At 40.4% G+C, this 20,496-nt stretch overlaps 1 protein-coding gene across 1 annotated transcript in view; it reads right to left on the bottom strand.

The window, feature by feature from the left end:
• The window catches only part of sorcs3a (sortilin related VPS10 domain containing receptor 3a), a 260,536-nt gene that overhangs the window by 12,458 nt on the left and 227,582 nt on the right, over nucleotides 1-20,496 (bottom strand). Inside the window, exons 19-24 of the mRNA XM_083523063.1 lie at nucleotides 16,899-17,085; nucleotides 14,610-14,743; nucleotides 12,127-12,250; nucleotides 11,479-11,591; nucleotides 6,987-7,118; nucleotides 332-431 (exon numbers count right to left, since the gene is read on the bottom strand). Coding sequence (XP_083379189.1) covers nucleotides 332-431; nucleotides 6,987-7,118; nucleotides 11,479-11,591; nucleotides 12,127-12,250; nucleotides 14,610-14,743; nucleotides 16,899-17,085 — 790 coding nt within the window. The remainder of the gene's footprint in view (nucleotides 1-331; nucleotides 432-6,986; nucleotides 7,119-11,478; nucleotides 11,592-12,126; nucleotides 12,251-14,609; nucleotides 14,744-16,898; nucleotides 17,086-20,496) is intronic.

Below are 20,496 nucleotides of genomic sequence, written 5' to 3'. Positions count from 1 at the left end.
CATACTTAAAGTTTGATGAAGAAAGTCATCTGCAGCAACTAGTAAAAGCTTGGACATGATTTTATTTGAATTTGATGGTTTAAGATCTTGATCCTACTGCAAAGGTGTCTCACTTGCATTTGGACTTCAACCCCCTTTAAGACCTGTGCTTGACCCAATCTTAACAAATCGTGTCTTAGAAATATTTGCTACACTGTAATGTGTAGCAAAATATGCATTATGTAGTAGAAGTTCAAAGTACAGGGACGTTAAATACCAAGTCATGTACAGAAATCTAATGAATCACATGAGTTTAATAATTAATAAACTGACAGGCAAAATGTAGTCTTACCTAATGTTAGCTGTGTGATGTAAACAATAACTCCAGATCCTGGTTTCAGCTCGAATTCTACCAAATTCTGGTTCAATGCATTGGCAAGGATTTCTGATATCTGTAGAACGTGCATGGTATTGATTAAAAGTAATAATAATCATAATTCACAGACACAGTCCCCTACATTTACCCTGACATTTGATTAATCACATCTCTCTCTCTTTCACACACACACACACACACACACACACACACACACACACACACACACACACACACACACACACACACAAACACATGCACATTTCATTTGTTTAAATGCTAAATACAATTACTGTCAGTAATTAAATGGTTCAATATATAATGGTATAATTTACTTTGATTAAGGAATATATAAACGTACAAATGTTAAACTTTGTCAGTTAAAAATCCTCCCTTAGCATAGATAGTAGCTTTATACATTCTTGGCATCTGGACAGTTAGTTTCTTCAAACATTCTGATAAAAAAGTGTTTCAATTAGCAATATAAAGTATGAAATGGGAGCCATGTAGATTCAGTATTCCTTTTACCTGTAATATGTCTCCAACTTCCCCAACTACAAATTAACCGTAAACCAACAAGCTTCTACCTGCATATCTGACTGTGATTTGTAGATACAGCTGTGTAGGAGGTTCAACACTGGCTGAGGTGACAAACTCTGCTATTAAGGTGAGATTGTGGAAGACTGTTTGATGTCACAGGTTATACACCATGGCAAGACAGTAATGTACTACATTATCAAGGTCTCTACTATGCAAAGATTTAAAAGCAGACTGGGGTTTTAAGATGTGCAAGCTGGTTTAAAAAAGAACCAGAGACCATAGACATCGTAATCTGTCAAGAAACTTAATGCAGCAGATGAAAGACACATCATGCTTACTTACATACTACTTATGCTGGAAGATGTCCAGCAGTGCCATCAACAAAGAGCTGGTGGAAACCAGTGCAATGCAGTTACACCCATTTGTTGTCTAGGGATGTCTGGTCAGAAGTGGTCTTCATGGAAGAATTGCAGACAAAATGCCATACCTCTAACTGTGTATGAAAACATAGGAACTGAGGGGCAGAAAGATGGCAGCAGCTCCTCTGGACTGATGAGTCAAAATCTGAAAATATTTGGCTGCAGTAGGAGACAAGTTGTAATGCCATCAGGGAGGCATCTGATTGGCCCCAAACCTATGCTGCATCAGGACAATGACCCCAAACAGCCAATGTCAAGAACTTTCTTCAGCATTGAGAAGAATAAGGGGTCCTGAAAGTGATAAACCTGAAATCATCTCAACTTATCATCTAAACTTATTTGACTCAGATAGTGTCCAGCATGTGCGGCGACCCCCTGTTGAGGAGTACAAAGAAAATTGTGCCTACAGTCAAGCATGAAAGTGGTAGCGTCATGGTCTGGGGCGTCATGATTGCTGCTGGTACTAGGGAGCTGTGGTTCATTGAGACAAACATGGATTCCAACATGACATTCAGAACATGATGCCCTCCATTCCGAATGTGTGCGTATACTTCAGCTTCCACCTTATTCTCCGCATCACAGAATAACGGACCGAAGAAGAAATAAAGAGCGGCTTACCTAGAGATGGATCCCCGACCCAGCGCCCCTTCGGACTCGGTTCGGGACCTAGTTGCCACGCTCCGAGCTGTCTTCCCTTCCGCCGCAGCTCGCCCAAACCTCCCCGCTGCCACCGGCAGTCCCATGGCACTCCCAGCGACATTCTCCAGAGAACCTTCCGAATGCTTTTCCCCACCGAACGGTCTAAAGTCGCGTTTTTCATCTCGCTTCTGTCCGGGAAAGCGCTAGCGTGGGCGCAATCGCTGTGGAAAGCCGTCGGCCCGGTGGTAATCGCCTACGCGCCGTTTACGGCACACTTCCTGGAAGTGTTCAGCGCCGCCTCCGGGGTCCTTACAGCCTCCGTTTCCGCACTCTGGCAGCATCTAGGGGCTGGAACAAGTCGGCGCTTCTCGGTGTATATCGGCAAGTTTTGGCTCCAGAGATCAGGCAAGCAATGGCCATCCATGATGAGATGGTGGGGCTGGAGGAATTTATCCAGAAATCCATCGGCCTCTCTCAGCGTCTGGCGGCGTGCCATTCCACGCCACTCCAACCTACACCTCTGCTTTCGGTGATACCACCCGTAGCGCAGGCGGCCTCCGGCTCAGAGCCGATGCAGTTGGGCTCCCAAAGACTGTCTCGGAGGGAGCGAAATAGCCGCCTGGCCGCTGGTAAATGCCTGTACTGCGGAAAGCCGGGTCATTCCTTCTCCAAGTGCCCCACACGCCCTGCGTGCACCGCGGTGAGTACAGTCAAGTTTCCTTCAGATATTTCTCCTCTGTCCAAACTCACGGTGACACTGCTATCTCCTGCTCTCTCCATTTCAGTTCGGGCGCTGGTCGACTCCGGCTGTGCAGGAAACTTCATCTCTCAGGCCTACTTAGACCGCCTGCAGCTCCCCCGAGAAAGGGGCTCCCAGGATTTAGCCGTCCAGACCATCCAGGGACGTCCACTGGGCAGGGGCTGGGTGAGGTACTGCGCACCGGTCGGGACGCTGCAAGTCAGGTTGTTCCACCAGGAGGAGATCCGGAACATGGTGCTCAAGGACTCCACGGTCAGTGTGATCTTGGGGAGACCCTGGCTACAGCAACATGCCCCAAGGTGCTCCTGGGACCCGTGTGATATTTTGGAGTGGAGTCCCCACTGCCTGAAGCACCGCCTCTCCCTGTTTCCATCCAGGATCCCCAGAGCCATGGTGGGGGCCACCCGGGTGGAAGAGGCGACGACCGCTACCCAGGTGAAGATCCCAGAGGAATATCAGGCATTCAGGGATGTGTTTTGTGCTAAAGCGGCCACTCGTCTTCCCCCACACTGACCGTGGGATTGCTGCATCGACCTGCTCCCCAGGGCGAAGCTGCCCAAGGGCCGTGTCTATCCCCTGTCTGCCCCTGAACACCGAGCAATGAAGGAGTATGTCCAGCAGGCCTTCCAACAGGGGTTCATCGCCCCGTCTACCTACGGCGTCTGGTTTCTTCTTTGTGGGGAGGAAGGCTCGTTGGGCTCTTTTCTTTACCCGGTTCCGTTTTCAGGTCACCTACCGAGCCGTGTCACAGAATGGAAAAGCGGATGCTCTCTCCCGCGTGTTTGGGCCGGAGGAACCCTGCAATCCAGACCCCATCCTTCCACCCTCACTAATCGTGGGGCCCATCGTATGGGAGATCGACGAGGAGATCCGCACGGCCTCACACCAGGAGCCTGCCCCTGAAGGCTGTCCGGAAGGATGGGTGTTCGTCCCCACCACTTGTCGGCGGGGTCTCATTCAGTCGGTCCACTAGGGGCTGGGTACAGGCCACCCAGGCGAGAAGCACACGGTTCAGCTGGTCCAAGCGCGATACTGGTGGCCCGGTATGACAAGGGCCATCAACCGCTTCGTCCAGGAATGTACCATGTACCAGTGCAATGGCCAAGGTCCCACGTCACCTACCCGTGGGCAAGCTTGTGCCGCTCCCGATCCCTCAGCGCCCCTGGTCCCACTTGGGCATCGACTTTGTGACCGACCTACCACGGTCAGAGGGCAACACATGCATCCTAGTGGTGGTGGATCGTTTCTCCAAGCGCTGCCGCTTCATCCCCCTAAAGGGTCTGCCCACCGCCCTTGACACAGCCGAGGCCCTGTTCCACCACGTTTTCCGTACCTTTGGCCTTCCGGAGGAGATTGTCTCGGACAGAGGGCCTTAATTCACTTTCCGGGTCTGGAGGGCTTTCTTTCAGCTCCTGGGGGTATCGGTCAACCTCTCCTCTGGCTAACATCCCCAGTCCAACAATCAGGCGTAGCGGAAATTCCAGGGTCTACTGCAGCCAGGACCAGGGGAATTGGGGTCGTTTCCTACCATGGGCCTCGCATCGTCAAGACACTACGGGCCTTACCCCCTTTCAGTGCATGCTGGGTTTCCAACCGCCCTTGTTCCCCTGGTCCGACGAGCCCAGCAACGTGCCCGCAGTGGACGCCTGGTTCCGGGAGAGCAACCGGGTCTCACACCCAACTACTTTGGGCGGTTCGAAGCACTCGTAGACACGCAGATGCTCATCGTCTGGAGTCACCGCGGTTCCGTCCTGGGGACCGGGTCTGGCTGTCAAGCCCCTGGTTCATCAGGCCCTTTAGGGTCATCAGGCGGATCAACGACGTGTCCTACTGGTTGGAGTTGCCGCCGAGGTATCGTATCCACCCGACCTTTCATGTGTCCCTATTGAAGCCTTATGTCTCGTCTGTCTCTCACCCTCCAGGTGGCCTCGTCGCATAATCAGGGCATCCAGTGCCGCCCCTGGGGGAGGGGGTGGTGTCAGGGAGCACCCTGCGTCTTCACCCGCACCAGCCCTGCCCGCACGGAGCTGCTCGCCTGATTATTAACATGGTGCACCTGATCTCCATTAACCACACACACATATAAGCAGCCCATGTTTACCTACACGTTGTCCGTTATTGTTTTTCCATGAGTCACGCTGTCTGCACTGCTATCTCTCTGCTGCTGCCAACGCCGCGCTTCCCCCAGCGCGGTCCAGTACGTTACACAGACTGCGGTGTTTCGTTCACAGGACTATACAGCTTAGCTGTTGGTGTGTATTTTCCTGCTTTTTGCATTAAAGACTTGGTGTGCGTATACTTCGGCTTCCGCCTTATTCTCCGCATCACACCGAAACTGTGATAAATGTCAGTTTTCCAACATAACATCCCTTAACATAGTGCTAAGATGACAACTGCTTTGCTGAGGAAGCTAATGTTGAAGGTATGGCAGTCGCCAAGGTATGGCAGTGGCCAAGTATGTCTCCAGAAGTGAACCCTATTGAACAACTGTGGGCATCCTCAAGTGGAAGGTGGAAAAGTATCATGTGTCTAACATCCAGCAGCTCCGTAATGTCATTATGGAGGCGTGGAAGAGGCTCCCAGCAACAACCTGTGCAGCTCTGGTGAATATAATGCCCAGGAGATTTAAGGCAGTGATGGATAACAATGATGCTTACACAAAATATTCACAGTTTTGACATGTTCACTTACTTCAAACTTCAAAGGGTGTACTCACTTTTTCCATATTTAGATGGCTGTATATAGAGTTTTTTTAGAGGACAGTAAATCTATACTGCTATACAAGCTGCACATTGACAACTCTAAAGTATATCCACTTTTCATTTCAACAAATTAGAATATGGTGACATGCCAATCAGCTAATCAACTCAAAACAAGCAAAGGTTTCCTGAGCCTTCAAAATGGTCTCTGTTTGGTTCACCAAACTATACAATCATGGTGAAGACTGCTAATCTGACAATTGTCCAGATGACAATCATTGATAGCCTTTACAAGGTGGGTAAGCCACAACAATTCATTGCCAAAGAAGCTGGCTGTTCACAGAGTGCTGTATCCAAGTATTTTAACAGATAGTTGAGTGGAAGGAAAAAGTGTGGAGGAAAAAGATGCACAACTGAGAGAACCGCAGCCTTTGAGGCTTGTCAAGTTAAATCAATTCAAGATTTTGGGTGAACTTCACAAGGAATGGACTGAGGCTGGGGTCAAGGGATCAAGAGCCACCACACACAGAAGTGTCAAGGAATTTGGCTACAGTTGTCGTAGTCCTCTTGTTAAGCCACTCCTGAACCACCGACAACATCATAGGCATCTTACCTGGGCTAAAACGAAGAAAAACTGGGCTGTTTCCCAGTGGTCCAAAGTCCTCTTTTCAGATGAGAACAAGTTTTGTATTTCATTTGGAAACCAAGGTCCTAGAGTCTGGAAAAAGGGTGGAGCAGTTGCTTGAAGTCCAGTGTTAAGTTTCCACAGTCTGTGATGATTTGGGGTGCAACGTCATCTGCGGGTGTTGGTCCACTGTGTTTTTTGAAAAACAAAGTCACTGCACCCATTTACCAAGAAATTTTGGAGCACTTCATGGTTCCTTCCTCTGACTAGCTTTTTAAAAATGATGATTTTATTTTCCAGCAGGATTTGGCACCTGCCCACACTGCCAAAAGCACTGAAAGTTGGTTAAATGACCATGGTGTTGGTGTGCTTGACTGGCCAGCAAACTCACCAGACCTGAACCCCACAGAGAATCTATGGGGTATTGTCAAGAGGAAAATGAGAAACAAAAAACCAATAATGCAAATAAGCTGAAGGCCACTCTCAAAGAACCCTGGGCTTCTATACCACCTTAGCAGTGCCACAGACTGATCACCTCCATGCCACGCCAAATTGAGGCAGTAATTAAAGCAGAAGGAGCTTCTACCAAGTAGTGAGTACATATACAGTAAATGAACATACTTTCCAGAAGGCCAACAATTCACAAATTTTTTTTTCTTATTGGTCTTATGAACTGTTCAAATTATTCAAAATCATCACAATTATAAGAACCAAAGACTTAAACTACAGTCTGGGTGCATTGAATTTATTTAATACACACGTTTCACAATTTGAGATGAATTTGAAAAATGAATGAATTTGAAAATTAACTTTCCACGATATTCTAATTTATTGAGATGCACCTTTATCAAATCTGTGTGTGTGTGTGTGTGTGTGTGTGTGTGTGTGTGTGTGTGTGTGTGTGTGTGTGTGTGCATGTGTGTGTGTGTTATTCTATTTTGCATTGTACCTGCTCCAGATCCTCCTCAGTCCCTTTCCTGTTATCAGACTGGTTCTTGCTGGGAAGCAGGAAAAGCTCTGCAGCTGTCGGTAGTCCAGGGAAAACAGCCACTAGCAGTTGCTCAGCAGGAATATCTGCTAGCTATAAGCAGAAAAGTGAGGATCAGAAAAGAGAAAACAGCTTTCTAGTGGACTGTTTGGTTTTTCCCAAGGTAGTTATATAAAATAAACCAAACATTAAGTTTAGGGGAATAAAAAAATAAAATAAATAAATAAATAAAAAAATTCTGTTGAATTGTTGTAATAAGGATTTCAATTAGACATATTAACAAAGGATTAATAAATGTCAATATATATATATATATATATATATATATATATATATATATATATATATATATATATATATATATATATATATATATAGTGAGGAAAATAAGTATTTGAACACCTTGCAATTTTGCAAGTTTTTCCACTTAGAAATCATGGAGGGGTCTGAAATTGTCATCGTAGGTGCATGTCCACTGTGAGAGACTTAATCTAAAAATAAAAATCCAGAAATCACAATGTATGATTTTTTTAACTATTTATTTGTATGATACAGCTGCAAATAAGTATTTGAACACCTGAGAAAGTCAATGTTAATAATTGGGTCAGTAGCCTTTGTTTGCAATTACTGAGGTCAAACGTTTCCTGTAGTTTTTCACCAGGTTTGCACACACTGCAGGAGGGATTTTGGCCCACTCCTCCACACAGATCTTCTCTAGATCAGTCAGGTTTCTGGCCTGTCGCTGAGAAACACGGAGTTTGAGCTCCCTCCAAAGATTCTCTATTGGGTTTAGGTCTGGAGACTGGCTAGGCCATGCCAGAACCTTGATATGCTTCTTACAGAGCCACTCCTTGGTTATCCTGGCTGTGTGCTTCGGGTCATTGTCATGTTGGAAGACCCAGCCTCGACCCATCTTCAGTGCTCTAACTGAGGAAAGAAGGTTGTTCCCTAAAATCTCGCAATACATAGCCCCGGTCATCCTCTCCTTAATACAGTGCAGTCGCCCTGTCCCATGTGCAGAAAAACACCCCCAAAGCATGGTGCTACCCCCCCCCCCATGCTTCACAGTAGGGATGGTGTTCTTGGAATAGTACTCATCATTCTTCTTCCTCCAAACATGTTTAGTGTAATTATGACCCAAAAGTTCTATTTTGGTCTCATCTGACCACATGACTTTCTCCCATGACTCCTCTGGATCATCTAAATGGTCATTGGCAAACTTAAGACGTGCCTGGTCATGTGCTGGTTTAAGCAGAGGAACCTTCCGTGCCATGCATGATTTCAAACCATGATGTCTTAGTGTATTACCAACAGTAACCTTGGAAACTGTGGTCCCAGCTCTTTTCAGGTCATTGACCAGCTCCTCCCGTGTAGTCCTGGGCTGATTTCTTACCTTCCTTAGGATCATTGAGACCCCACGAGGTAAGATCTTGCATGGAGCACCAGTCCGAGATTGACAGTCATGTTTACCTTCTTCCATTTTCTAATGATTGCTCCAACAGTGGACCTTTTTTCACCAAGCTGTTTGCCAATTTCCCCATAGCCCTTTCCAGCCTTGTGGAGGTGTACAATTTTGTCTCTAGTGTCTTTGGACAGCTCTTTGGTCTTGGCCATGTTAGTAGTTGGATTCTTACTGATTGTATGGGGTGGACAGGTGTCTTTATGCAGCTAACGACCTCAAACAGGTGCATCTAATTTAGGATAATAAATGTAGTGGAGGTGGACATTTTAAAGGCAGACTAACAGGTCTTTGAGGGTCAGAATTCTAGCTGATAGACAGGTGTTCAAATACTTATTTGCAGCTGTATTATACAAATAAATAGTTTAAAAATCATATATTGTGATTTCTGGATTTTTTTTTTTTAGATTATGTCTCTAACAGTGGACATGCACCTACGATGACAATTTCAGACCCCTCCATGATTTCTAAGTGGGAGAACTTGCAAAATAGCAGGGAGTTCAAATACTTATTTTCCTCACTGTATATATATTATCTTTTTTTTTTTTTTTTTTTTTTTAAACCAAAAATCAATCATTTAAAATTTATTTTGCTCAATGTAATAACTTCTGGGTATTCCTCCATGTAAGGTGGAATATACTGAAGCTTTTATACAAGGCAATTATGTAACATTTGGTGCGAAATGAAGATCAGTCCCTAAGGCCTGGCAAGAACATAATCACCTCTATAACATAGAGTCCTCCTATTAGCAATGAAGGGGGAATGAAAGCCAGATTGCAAATGATCTGACATTAGATGGCTGGTAAAGGCCATCAGTCTGGGTGCTGGCTGATCAATCTGTTCCTCTCTCAAAGCAAAGGTGGCACTATATTCAGTTTTTGATTTATTGAAACATTCTAAAAGCTGATTTGAGCACTGATTTAAGTTCAGAAATGTAGTGCCCCCCTTGGGCACTAGGCCACAAATATTTCTTCTGAGCCACAGTTCACTGATGTGGATTTTTTTCATATCCTGAGATGTTTGAAGAAGCCCGTTATCATAAAAAGCATTTTGATGCTTGGGGCAGAGAATATGGTAAGATTTGAACACAAATTCAGGACATTTCCTTTTTCTGGCCAAAAGAGGACACTAGTTTGAGATTTTTTTTTACAGTTGATTTATTGTGAAGTCTAAAGCCATTCCTAAGTTTCAAGATTTGATTGTTTTCGATAGTCTCACAATTTTCTAAACACTGAGTTTGTTGATGGACACTTTGGATTATCCTTTGGTATGGGTATGGTGATAGGGATAGGTTTAGGGTTTGACTTGGGGCACAGTTATGGTTAAGTTGGTGATAGGGTTGGGTTTGGGTGTAATAATAGATTTAGGGTGGGCTTGGGGCCCAGTTATGGTTGAGTTGGTGTTATGGTTGTGTTAGGGTTAGGGTTGGGTATGGGGATAGGTTTAGGGTTGGGGGCACAGTTATGGTTGAGTTGGTGTTATGGTTGGGTTAGGGTTGGGTATGGGGATAGGTTTAGGGTTGGGTTTGGGGCACAGTTATGGTTGAGTTGGTGTTATGGTTGGGTTAGGGTTAGGATTGGGTATGGGGATAGGTTTAGGGTTGGGTTTGGGGCACAGTTATGGTTGAGTTGGTTTGGGTTAGATTTAGGTTTGTTTGGGTTTAGAGTTAGGTTAGAGTTTAAGGATCTTTTGAAACCATAAAGTATTAAGTAATTTTTTCCTAAAACATTCACTGAGAAATATACTTACTCTTAAATTTATAATGTATTTATTTTGTATACTATTTATTTCAATAGTATACAAAATGGGTGTCAGACTTATTCTGCAATCCTACAAAGTACAAGTGTATATCAGTATAGAATAGTATGGAATATTTAACTATGTTGGTACATATACCATATTCTAGTGCTTGAATAAAACTCCTACTGAGCCTTCAAATATAAATAAGGGTTTGGGTATCAATCTTCTGGACTAGTAAATACTTTGGTTTTTAATGTCAGTTTTCAACTGAGCATGTGGTTTATGATGACAGGCACGACAAGTGCAAAGTGTTTTAAGACAAACAAAGCTAATCATTGTGTTTAAACAAATTTTTTTGTCATGCAACAAATGCAAAAAAACAATCTAACATTGGACACCCCTTCTATTAATTCCTAAAAAAGAAACATCTCTTTAAAGAAAGTTTCAAATATGTTTTTCATTTTTGAGTAGCTAGTAGAGTAGTAGATCTTTTTTAAACAGATCTGCTCTACAGGCCTTGTGTATGTTATTACCTCAGAAAGTGTATAAATCTAATCCTCTGATTTACAGCCGCATCTAATTTATAGATATCAGAAATACAAATCTACTGGGAGCAACATTTAAACACCACCTGACCCACACACTGGCTTGATCTCACACCCTTCACTCTGTTGCAGTTGCAGCAATTTCCATTTAGAATTTTTTTTTTGTGTGTATCAGCATGTTTTTTCCCCACATGCTACAGAAATATAGAGAAATACAGAAACCATGAGCACTACTGTTCTCAATACTGGGCTGATTGCATATAATTCCATTAAATTTCCTCGTCCAGCTGTTTTTTTTTTCTTCAACCCTGCTTTCCATTCAGCTCATTATCTTTATGCACAAGAATCTCGGTTCTTCATAGAGTGAAAAGGAAATCCAGCTCAGGCATGATCGGAGTGCAGCAGGTGACATTTGCATTAAGTATGGATGCCGCTTAAGATTTACTCCGTAGCGAGCGTTCTATTCATCCTTGGAAAGAGGCGCATTTGTAATCATCTGCCTGTCTCTGGAGTGAGGTACTCCTCTGCCTACCTGTGGTGATAAACTAGGGCATGCCCACTAGGGAGAGAAAGAGATTTTCAGCTGTTTCAGCTGTTTTGAAATAGTGAATGGTGGAGGAGCAGGGATAAAAGTACAAGATTCTCTAGAAACATCAAATGACCAAGTGAACAAATAAGCAGGGCAAATATGTAACAAATGTACACCTACTTGGAGCACAGCCTTTTTAATTATCCTGCCTACATCTTGCCTCCACTCCGGGATATCAGGGTTGGCCTCGTCCAGGTTCGGAGAGAAAGATAAAAGCAGGGATTTAAAGAACTCTGTCACAGAGAGAAAAAATATAAGGAAGAAAAGAGAGAAAAAAGATTACATTTGCACTCTGAAGAATTCTGTCTCATTTTTTCCAGCTGAATTGTTTTTCCTATTTAAAAATTTCATAATTAAGAGATTAAAAATTACCAGTGATTCTATATTGTGGATTCTCAGAATAAACAGTCTTTTACAAACTATAAGGGTTCTTGCGATGGCCTTTTGGATGAACCCTTATAGATTCTATTTCTTTTACTCATTGATTTTCTATTAGAATAATAATAAGGGTTCTACTTGGCACTAAAGTAAAGCACTCTTAATTATTGAATAAACTTTGTCCATCTCAAAACTATATTTTATTGATCTCAAACATATAACATTAAAATCAGCACATTTAAATCCATCAACCTTCCTTGGAAATATCATTTTATTGGTTTTCTACAGATATGAAAACATTTTTGACTGTTCTCCAAAATAAATATTTAGTTCTAAATATTTTTTTTGTTTTACTTTAATTTAAGGTTATTTGACAGAAAAAAAAGTCACCTTGCACAACTATTTGTTTGGTGTCTTGAAGAATCGTGTTGGATGACGAGACCTGCACCGTTACTGTGTACATCCCCTCTAATGGAAACACGTAGGATATACTGCCCTCTAGAGTGATTATTGGCTGGCAAGAAAAAAAATCAGTTAAGCAAAAAATTATCTTTTATTAAATAGTTTCAATCCAATTTCTGCATAGATCCTATTAACAGTGTTCTCAGAAGATTTTGGTCAAAATAGTCACAAAAAGTTAATAATGAACTTTGCTAGTAAAGCAAAATATCAAAATGGTAAAAAATACTCAAGTATGCGTTTGAGATGCATTTTCAAAAATGCATCTCAAACGAAAAAACAAAAATCTGTTTCACTTTAGTTTAATCAAGGCCTTATTAACACTTTAAAGGCACATTGCTGTTGCCTTCTTAAGGGCAATTCTCATACATTATGCTTAAAATATTACTTGTGCAAAAAGTTAAGGAATTGTGAGCAGGTGTACATTTAAAATTTAATATGAAACTTCGACTACGAGGTGGTATCAAAAAGTTTTTCAAAACCAATAGTGCTACCTGGTGCTGTTCTGACTATTACCACGTCAGTAAATTCATCATGGACAGCAAGTTGTAAAAAAGCAAATGTAAAATTCTTTCAAATCTGCCACCGAGACGTTGATATACTTTTGACATACGGCGATGCTGCAGTGAGTTGTTTGAGGTGTATTGAGTGGCATGCACGCTTTAAGAGCGGAGGAACATCACTGGAAAACAACAAGAGATCAGAAAGACCTTCAACAAGCTCAATCCCCGAAAATGTTGAAACCATTTGACAACTTGTGCATGATGATCATCGGAGAGCAATCTACATGATCTCACCCTGCTCGCCAGATTTGGCTCCTGCGGACTTTGCCCTCTTTATGAAGATGAAGCTCCAGCTCAAAGGTTTCCCTTTTTGACACCACTGCAGAGATCCAGTGTAAAGGTGAAGAGAAGAAAAAGGTGCTTGATACGCTTTGAAAAGAAGACTTACAGGAGTGGCAGAAACGCTGAGAGCACTGTAATGCTGTGCAAGGGGGCTATTTTAAAGTTGATAGTGTGTAAACATAGATACCGTAATTTCCGGACTATTAAGCACACCCAAATATAAGCCGCACCCACTGATTTTGACAAAGATTTTTATTTTTAACATAAATAAGCCGCACCTGTCTATAAGCCGCAGGTGTCTACACTGAAACTAATGAACTTTACACAGGCTTTAATGAAAGACTGGGTCTGTTACACGGCTTGTATCCAAACAGTAGCCTACCAAGAAAGTCATTGTTCACTGTCCTCCTCCTTTCTTTCACAACAATTTTTCTTGGAAGTTTATCTTTTGGCATCGGCGTGCGTTTAAAAATCACCATCGGTGAAGCTTTTCTCCCGATGCCGTGCAGCTCAGAACACAGGTGAAGTGAATTTTTTCATGCCCGGTTGTTTTCAGCGTGACGAATGATTCGCATTTCCTGTAAACAGTCCGAGTGAGCTGCAGGTCAAACGTCAGAGGAACATCATCCATATTTATGATGTGGTGCGGCCCGATTCAGTGGGAGCGCATCTGATTTAATATAAAGAGTCTCATTGGTTCACCTGAACCCGCTTGGCAATTTCATTGGTCTAATGTTATGGGGCTCAGATTTTTGGCTTAAAGTTTGTGAAACCGGGAAAAACCCAGGAAAAATCCATGATTAGCCCCTTCGCTGTTTAAGCTGCGGGGTTCAAAGCATGGGAAAAAAGTAGCGGCTTATAGTCCGGAAAATACGGTAAATAATAATACTTTCTTGTAAACAGAGCTAGTCTGGAAACTTTTTGATACCACCTCATGTATTGATAACACCAGATAACACCCATGGTCTAATACAGGTTGATAAACAACAATAAAAAAAACAATAATATAATAAAATAAAAGAAATGTAGACATTTTTAGAATTTAAAAATTTATACGAATCTGCATACCAGTTTGTTACAGTATTAGTAAATTGGAAATGTAAGTCATTAGCACACTATCTAGCAAACAAAAGTACAAAATCGAGACTATTAAATATACTTAAATACTTGAGTACTTGAGTTCAATGATGCTTTGGTACTTTAATATATAATTACCATCTCTTCTGCTAATATGATTCTGTTTACCGTATGCATTTCAAGGTTAAATTGTTCTTCTACTTTCTTGCTGCTGCCATAGTCAAGGCCATTTTTAATAAAATATATCTGCTGCCCATTATACCTCATTTCCTGCCATTCTGTTGTACTTCAAATGGCAAATATCTGTGGGGTAAAATACTTCTACAATTGTGTTCCAGAAATATTAAAATATGTGGAAAAAATGTGGAAATATATTCCATATGGCTAAATTAATGGGTAAATTAATTTCAAAAGCAGTGTGTAATCTCTAAGGCTTTACCGTTTTTTTCAAATGCTTAAGAATAAATGTAATTAGAAAGGACCTGATTGTACCTCTGTGTTGTTCCCCAGCCACCAGAAGTAGGTGAGAGTTCGAGAGTGAGCCGGCCAGACCATTGCAGTTAAGTTCACTTCCTTGTTCTTAATGACCACAAATGGTGCCAACAACTGGGCATGTTCAACAGGAGCTGAAACACAAACATACACACATTAATGTGTACCTTTAAGATCAATTATTGAAAAGGTTGCCAGTTTCTATAAAGCACTAAATCCGAACAGTAGCTGAGTGAATTTTCAGTCTATTAAAATCTGCCATGTCCACATATATCAAAGGGCTTAGGCTCTTTATTAGTATCTTGATCGATGACAACCATAGTAGAGGGAAGGTCTTTTTCTTTTAAAGCCCCCTCAGATGTTGAACAGTTTTTAAATGTGAAAACTGCTTGAAATGAGACACAATCTTAAACTCATGTTTGGGTTAAAAACCTATTTGTTTTGTTAGGATTTGTAAGGCTCTAGCCTAAGGTAATGATACAGATCTGAAAACTGAACATTTTAGTTTGCTCACTAGACATTTCAAATCTAAATATGAATGAAGGTTTACACTCCACAATTTGATGAATGCACTGTCTATCAGGAGTAAATTACTTTGACTAGGTCTATCTCATTTTAAATTCCTCCTAATGTGTCTTAATTTTCGAGGATTAATCAGTTTTGCTTAGATCTAATGAGGCGATGATGCTTCTTATATGACTTTCCTCATTTCAGAAAACAAGTTTAGTTACCAAGACATACTGCAAATGCGGGTCCAAAAACTTTGTAATAAGATATGCGAGTACCCGATTTACAAGGCTAGTCATTCAAGTAGTTATTAAAGGTAGGCTTTAGGTTGTAACTAACTTTTGTGCAGTTTTACTAAGTTTTATTTGCATACATTATTTTGGCTCTTAAAAGAAAATATTTTTGCATGTATATCATGTCAAATTAGAAAAAGAAAAACATAAACTGATAAAACTGATAAAGTAATCACAGTTAGGGTTAGTATACCTTAGTGAGTATAGTAAGCCACAGCAAATGTCCTACAATGTTAGCCGTACATTTCTGTGCATTGGTATGTATGACTCATTTGTTGAAAAACTTCCAGCTCTTTTCAGATATTTAGAGTAAGCATAGCTTGGCACTTGGTCTGCACCATCTGTCTCCACTCACAAATACCTGAAAAGAGTTCACTTTGGTGAAATTAAAAATATCAATCATTCTTTCCAATCAATAATGGAGTGCTGTGATTGAGTGTGCATAACAAAGACGATGAAGAAACCCCAAACAGTTCTGTTTAATTTTGCTTAGACAGGGGAATTAAGGAAGCAGGAAACCAAATACAAGTTTCTGTATGTGATTGGCATAAATGTGAAAATGCCATTTTACTTCTCAAATGCATTCAATTACAGGTAAAATACTTTTGTTAAATTTTTACTTAAAACATAAAACAAACAAAAAAAAGTACACAACCTATAGGTCAGAAAAAATACACAAATGTGTATTATTAGACACTAACAACTGGCACTGCTAAAAAGCTAAGTGCCAGGCACTGGCAAAGTGTTTTTTAGAAAGTACTCACTTTTACAAAATAATTGTATTAATATGATAGATTCCATAAATCATGTAAACAAGTTAGCAAATAGGTTAAAACAGACACAAACAAAACTAATAGGAAACATTTCAAACTTGTAATTTATGAATTTATTTGCATTAATGGCAATTATTTAAATAAACAAAATAACCAAATGACTGTTTGTGGTGTTACACAAAAAATAATCGAGTTTTGTTACTACCTAAGAAGCTTTATCCCTTCACTATTTATACAACGCAAAGTCATTTATTCCTCTTAAATCACACTTTCACTTTTTATTCTTCTTAAAACATCTTGCCAAGGATGACAGTTTTCTGTGCTTTTACCTATTTATATGTTTATATGTATGTATTTTCATTTATAATACATTTAATCTTGCGTAATATCAATAAAACAACTTAATTCTGGTTATACTGCTGGTGTTACAGCAACTATGAATTGTTCCTTAAACTCTTAAAATATAACTTGTGAAGTTAGTGAGATAATGCAAGCCTTCTGTGCTAAAACCCCACTCAGCTTCAAAGCAGTGGTACTGAAAAATCCTTCCAAAAATGCCAACCGAACAGAAAGCTCCAGAACATTATATCCGTAATGTGCTTAATAGTTAACAATAAATACATTTTAGACCCAAGCTTCCAATACTCATACCATACCACACATCTGTAATGTAGTATGTGTTTGTGTGTGCTGTTGTGCATATATATAACACTTACAAGTCACATGCAGGTACAGGGAGTTAGAGTCAGATCCCAGGCTGTTATCGGCAATAGCAGTGACCCGGAAGATTCCTGTGCTGCGGTACACATGTCTGATCCCCTCCTCTGTCCAGCTGAGGTTAGAATAGGACACAGCCGTCCCGTCCCCGAAATCTAATTGGATATTTGTCCTCATCGAGTCTCCCTGTGGACCATGGAGAGTATGTTTAATCTACCATTGCATAAAAGGTTAGGCATTTCTCAAAGCTTATGTCATCAGTTCCTAGTCCCTGTGCACTCTTTTGCCCTTATCTGGATCATCTGGCACTCATCTGTGCAGAACCAAGTATGAGAATTCGAAAATGTATGGTGATTAGAGATGCTACATCAGATAAGCATTTGTGCTTTAATAGAGTGCCAACAGCCTCCAGGGACTATTTAGATATGAAGTAGTTACAGATAAAAAAAAAATGTAAAAAAAAAATCATTAAAATGTTAGTGTTTAGAAAATCCAGGCTGAAATTGTGTATCTTGTAGTTGGTGCTACGGCATATAGTAAATCTGACAAAACTGTCAAACCGTGCCATGTTTTGGGCCGTGGTAGAATACATTTTTCCCTTTACTTGTACCCAAACCTGTTCCTGCATGCCAATGCAAGCTTCATATAGACATGTTTTTAATGTTTTGGCATGGAAGAGTTTAAGTGGCCTGCACAAGTTCACAGTATCTTACATATTTTAGTCACTTTTGTATACATTATATGGCCGCCCATCAGACCCATATATGGGCTTTCCTCACGTGCCAAGAATGAAAGCACACAACAAATAGGATGTTTTGTACTGTGCCACATTACAATTTCCCTTCATTGTACCTAAGTATGTCAAGAAGAAGTTATGATCTTAAGTGGCCTGCAATAGAGCTCTGACCTCTACCTTACTGAACACCTTTGGGATGAATTGGAATGCTAACTGTACCCTTAGGCCTCCTCCTACACCAGAACCTGACTTTATTAACACCCTTATGAGCACAAATCTCCACAAGCACTCTCTCAAACTTTGTCAAACATCTTCCCAGAAGAGTAGAGGTTATTTTAAAAACAAATGGAGACAAACGTGGATATATATATATATATATATATATGTGTGTGTGTGTGTGTGTGTGTGTGTGTGTGTGTGTGTGTGTGTGTGTGTATAAAATCTTTTTAGCAATGATGTATATAAATGTTAAAATAAATTAAATATATATATATGCAAACAATATTTTCGATGCAAACAGCTGTATTACAAACAAATAAATAACTCATAACTCATAAATAACTCAAACACTGAATAGGATCACTTAAAGTCCAATAAGCTGTTCTCTCCCACTCCAAATGACAGTTAGATCTTACATTTGATTAGAAATTTAATCATAGCTTCAGCTCATGTTGCTGTAGTAGGTCTCAAGCTCCTCCATCACTCCGGTCAGTGGAATAAACTGTCTTAATGTAGCCACACAATGCAATTTCAATTGGCAAAAAGAAACAAATAGATGGAGGTAATTTAAATCAATATTTCATGTTGTCAGTGATCTGGGGTGGCACACTGAATAAATATTCGGGTGCCTCAGACAGTTTAGAATCGAGTCACACTAGAGCAATTAGTGTGAAGCTGTGCAGTTTGCTCTCCTGTTTATTAAGAGATAAAGACATTGATTAAAAAAAAAAAAAAAGATCATGCTTTTGCAGTGTTGTTTCTATCAACAGTTCCACATGGTATGATTCTTGACAACACAATTATATTTAAAGCCTCACAAAAGACCGTATCATGGTTGGGAGAGCTGTACGAATTCTACTTAAGGATATATTCTATGAAGGAGCTCTGCCTCTCCTGTGGCTATTAAAATTATACGGACTGGTTATTGATTTGTGCCAAATCTTTGAATAAAATACTCAGGACCAGTCATATGTACAGCAATGGACTACAGTATTGCAGTCTGTGTGAAGACTCTCTCTCATACAAAACAGAGCAGTTTCTGTGTTTTCTGACTGCATTTGCATTGCACACATTTAAGAGTACAGTGAAACAGTAACATGTCTTTCTCAGGTTTCACAGTGAATGAGTGGTATTTTTAAGACCAATCATTTTTCTTTCTTTTTTTCACATTTTCAGTGCTTCAATGTCGCTCAGAACTTGAGACGCAAAAATTGAGACGCTTTTTTGATCTTCTAGCTGAGTGATCTCAAGTGAGGGTGGATAGTTAGCATATGCCATGACCATTGTGCCAAGTATTATTATTATTATTATTATTATTATTATTATTATTATTATTATTAATATTATTAATATTAATACATAAATTATCTTACATATTTAAATTACTTTTAAATATACTATATGACCAAAAGTATGTGGCCTCCTGTCTATCAAACCCATATATACAGTGGTGTGAAAAAGTTTTTGTGTCCTGATTTTTTATTTTTTTTTGTCACACTTTAATATTTTAGATCATTAAACTAATTTAAATATTAGTAATAATATAGCACAAGTGAACACAACATGCAGTTTTAAAATGAAGGTTTTTATTAGTGAATTAGTGAAAACTTAATTCAAATCTACATGGCCCCGTATGAAAAATTTATTGAGATTACTCAATAGGTTATAAAGCCATTTTATACTTTGCTCCAGCAAACGACAGTGAGAGCCATTATTCACAAATGGCAAAAACATGGAACAGTGGAGAATCTTCCCAGGAGTGGCTGGCTGACCAAAGTTACCCCAAGAGCACAGTGACAACTCATCCAAGAGGTCACAAAAGACCCCACAACAACATCTAAAGAACTGCATGCCTCATTTGCCTCAGTTAAGGTCAGTGTTCACGACTCCACCATAAGAAAGAGACTGGGCAAAAAATGGTCTGCATGGCAGAGTTCCAAGATGAAAACCCCTGCTGAGCAAAAAAAACATGAAGGGCTCGTCTCAGATTTATCAGAAAACATCTTGATGGTCCCGAAGACTTTTGGGAAAATACTCTGTGGACTGACAAGACAAAAGTTGAACTATTTGGAAGGTGTGTGTCCCATTAAGTCTGGCGTAAAAGTAACACAGCATTTCAGAAAAAGACCATCATAACAGGTCTACAGACAATTCCTTGGTTTGTGCTCTGACATGCACTGTTAATTGTGTCACCTCATAAAGACAGGTGTGGGCCTTCAAATCATGTCCAATCAACTGAATTTACCACAGGTGGACTTGTTTAAAGTTGTTTAAACATCTCAAGAATGATCAGTGGAAACAGGATGTACCTGAGCTCAATTTTAAATGGAAAATGGAAAGTCTGTGAATACTTTGATTTTATTTAATAAATTTGCAGTTTTCAAAAAATCTATATGGGATATTGTTTGTAGAATTTTGAGCAAAATAATGAATTTAATTGTGGAATAAGGTTGTAACATGAAATGTGGAAAAAGTGAAGCGCTGTGAATACTTTTCAAATGCACTGCAACTGTCCTGATTCAACTCATTCAACATCAGTGGGGTTAAACTGAACTAATGATTTTATGGCATAAAGAGCATTAATTCACACACACAATACAAAATATAGTGGAACATCTTGCCAGAAGAGTGGAGGTTCTTAT

Source organism: Silurus aristotelis (genome assembly GCF_946808225.1).
Source record: "Silurus aristotelis genome assembly, chromosome: 20".
NCBI classification, from domain to species: domain Eukaryota; kingdom Metazoa; phylum Chordata; class Actinopteri; order Siluriformes; family Siluridae; genus Silurus; species Silurus aristotelis.
Note: the sequence above shows the minus strand (reverse complement) of the source record. Positions and strands in the feature narration are given on the sequence as shown.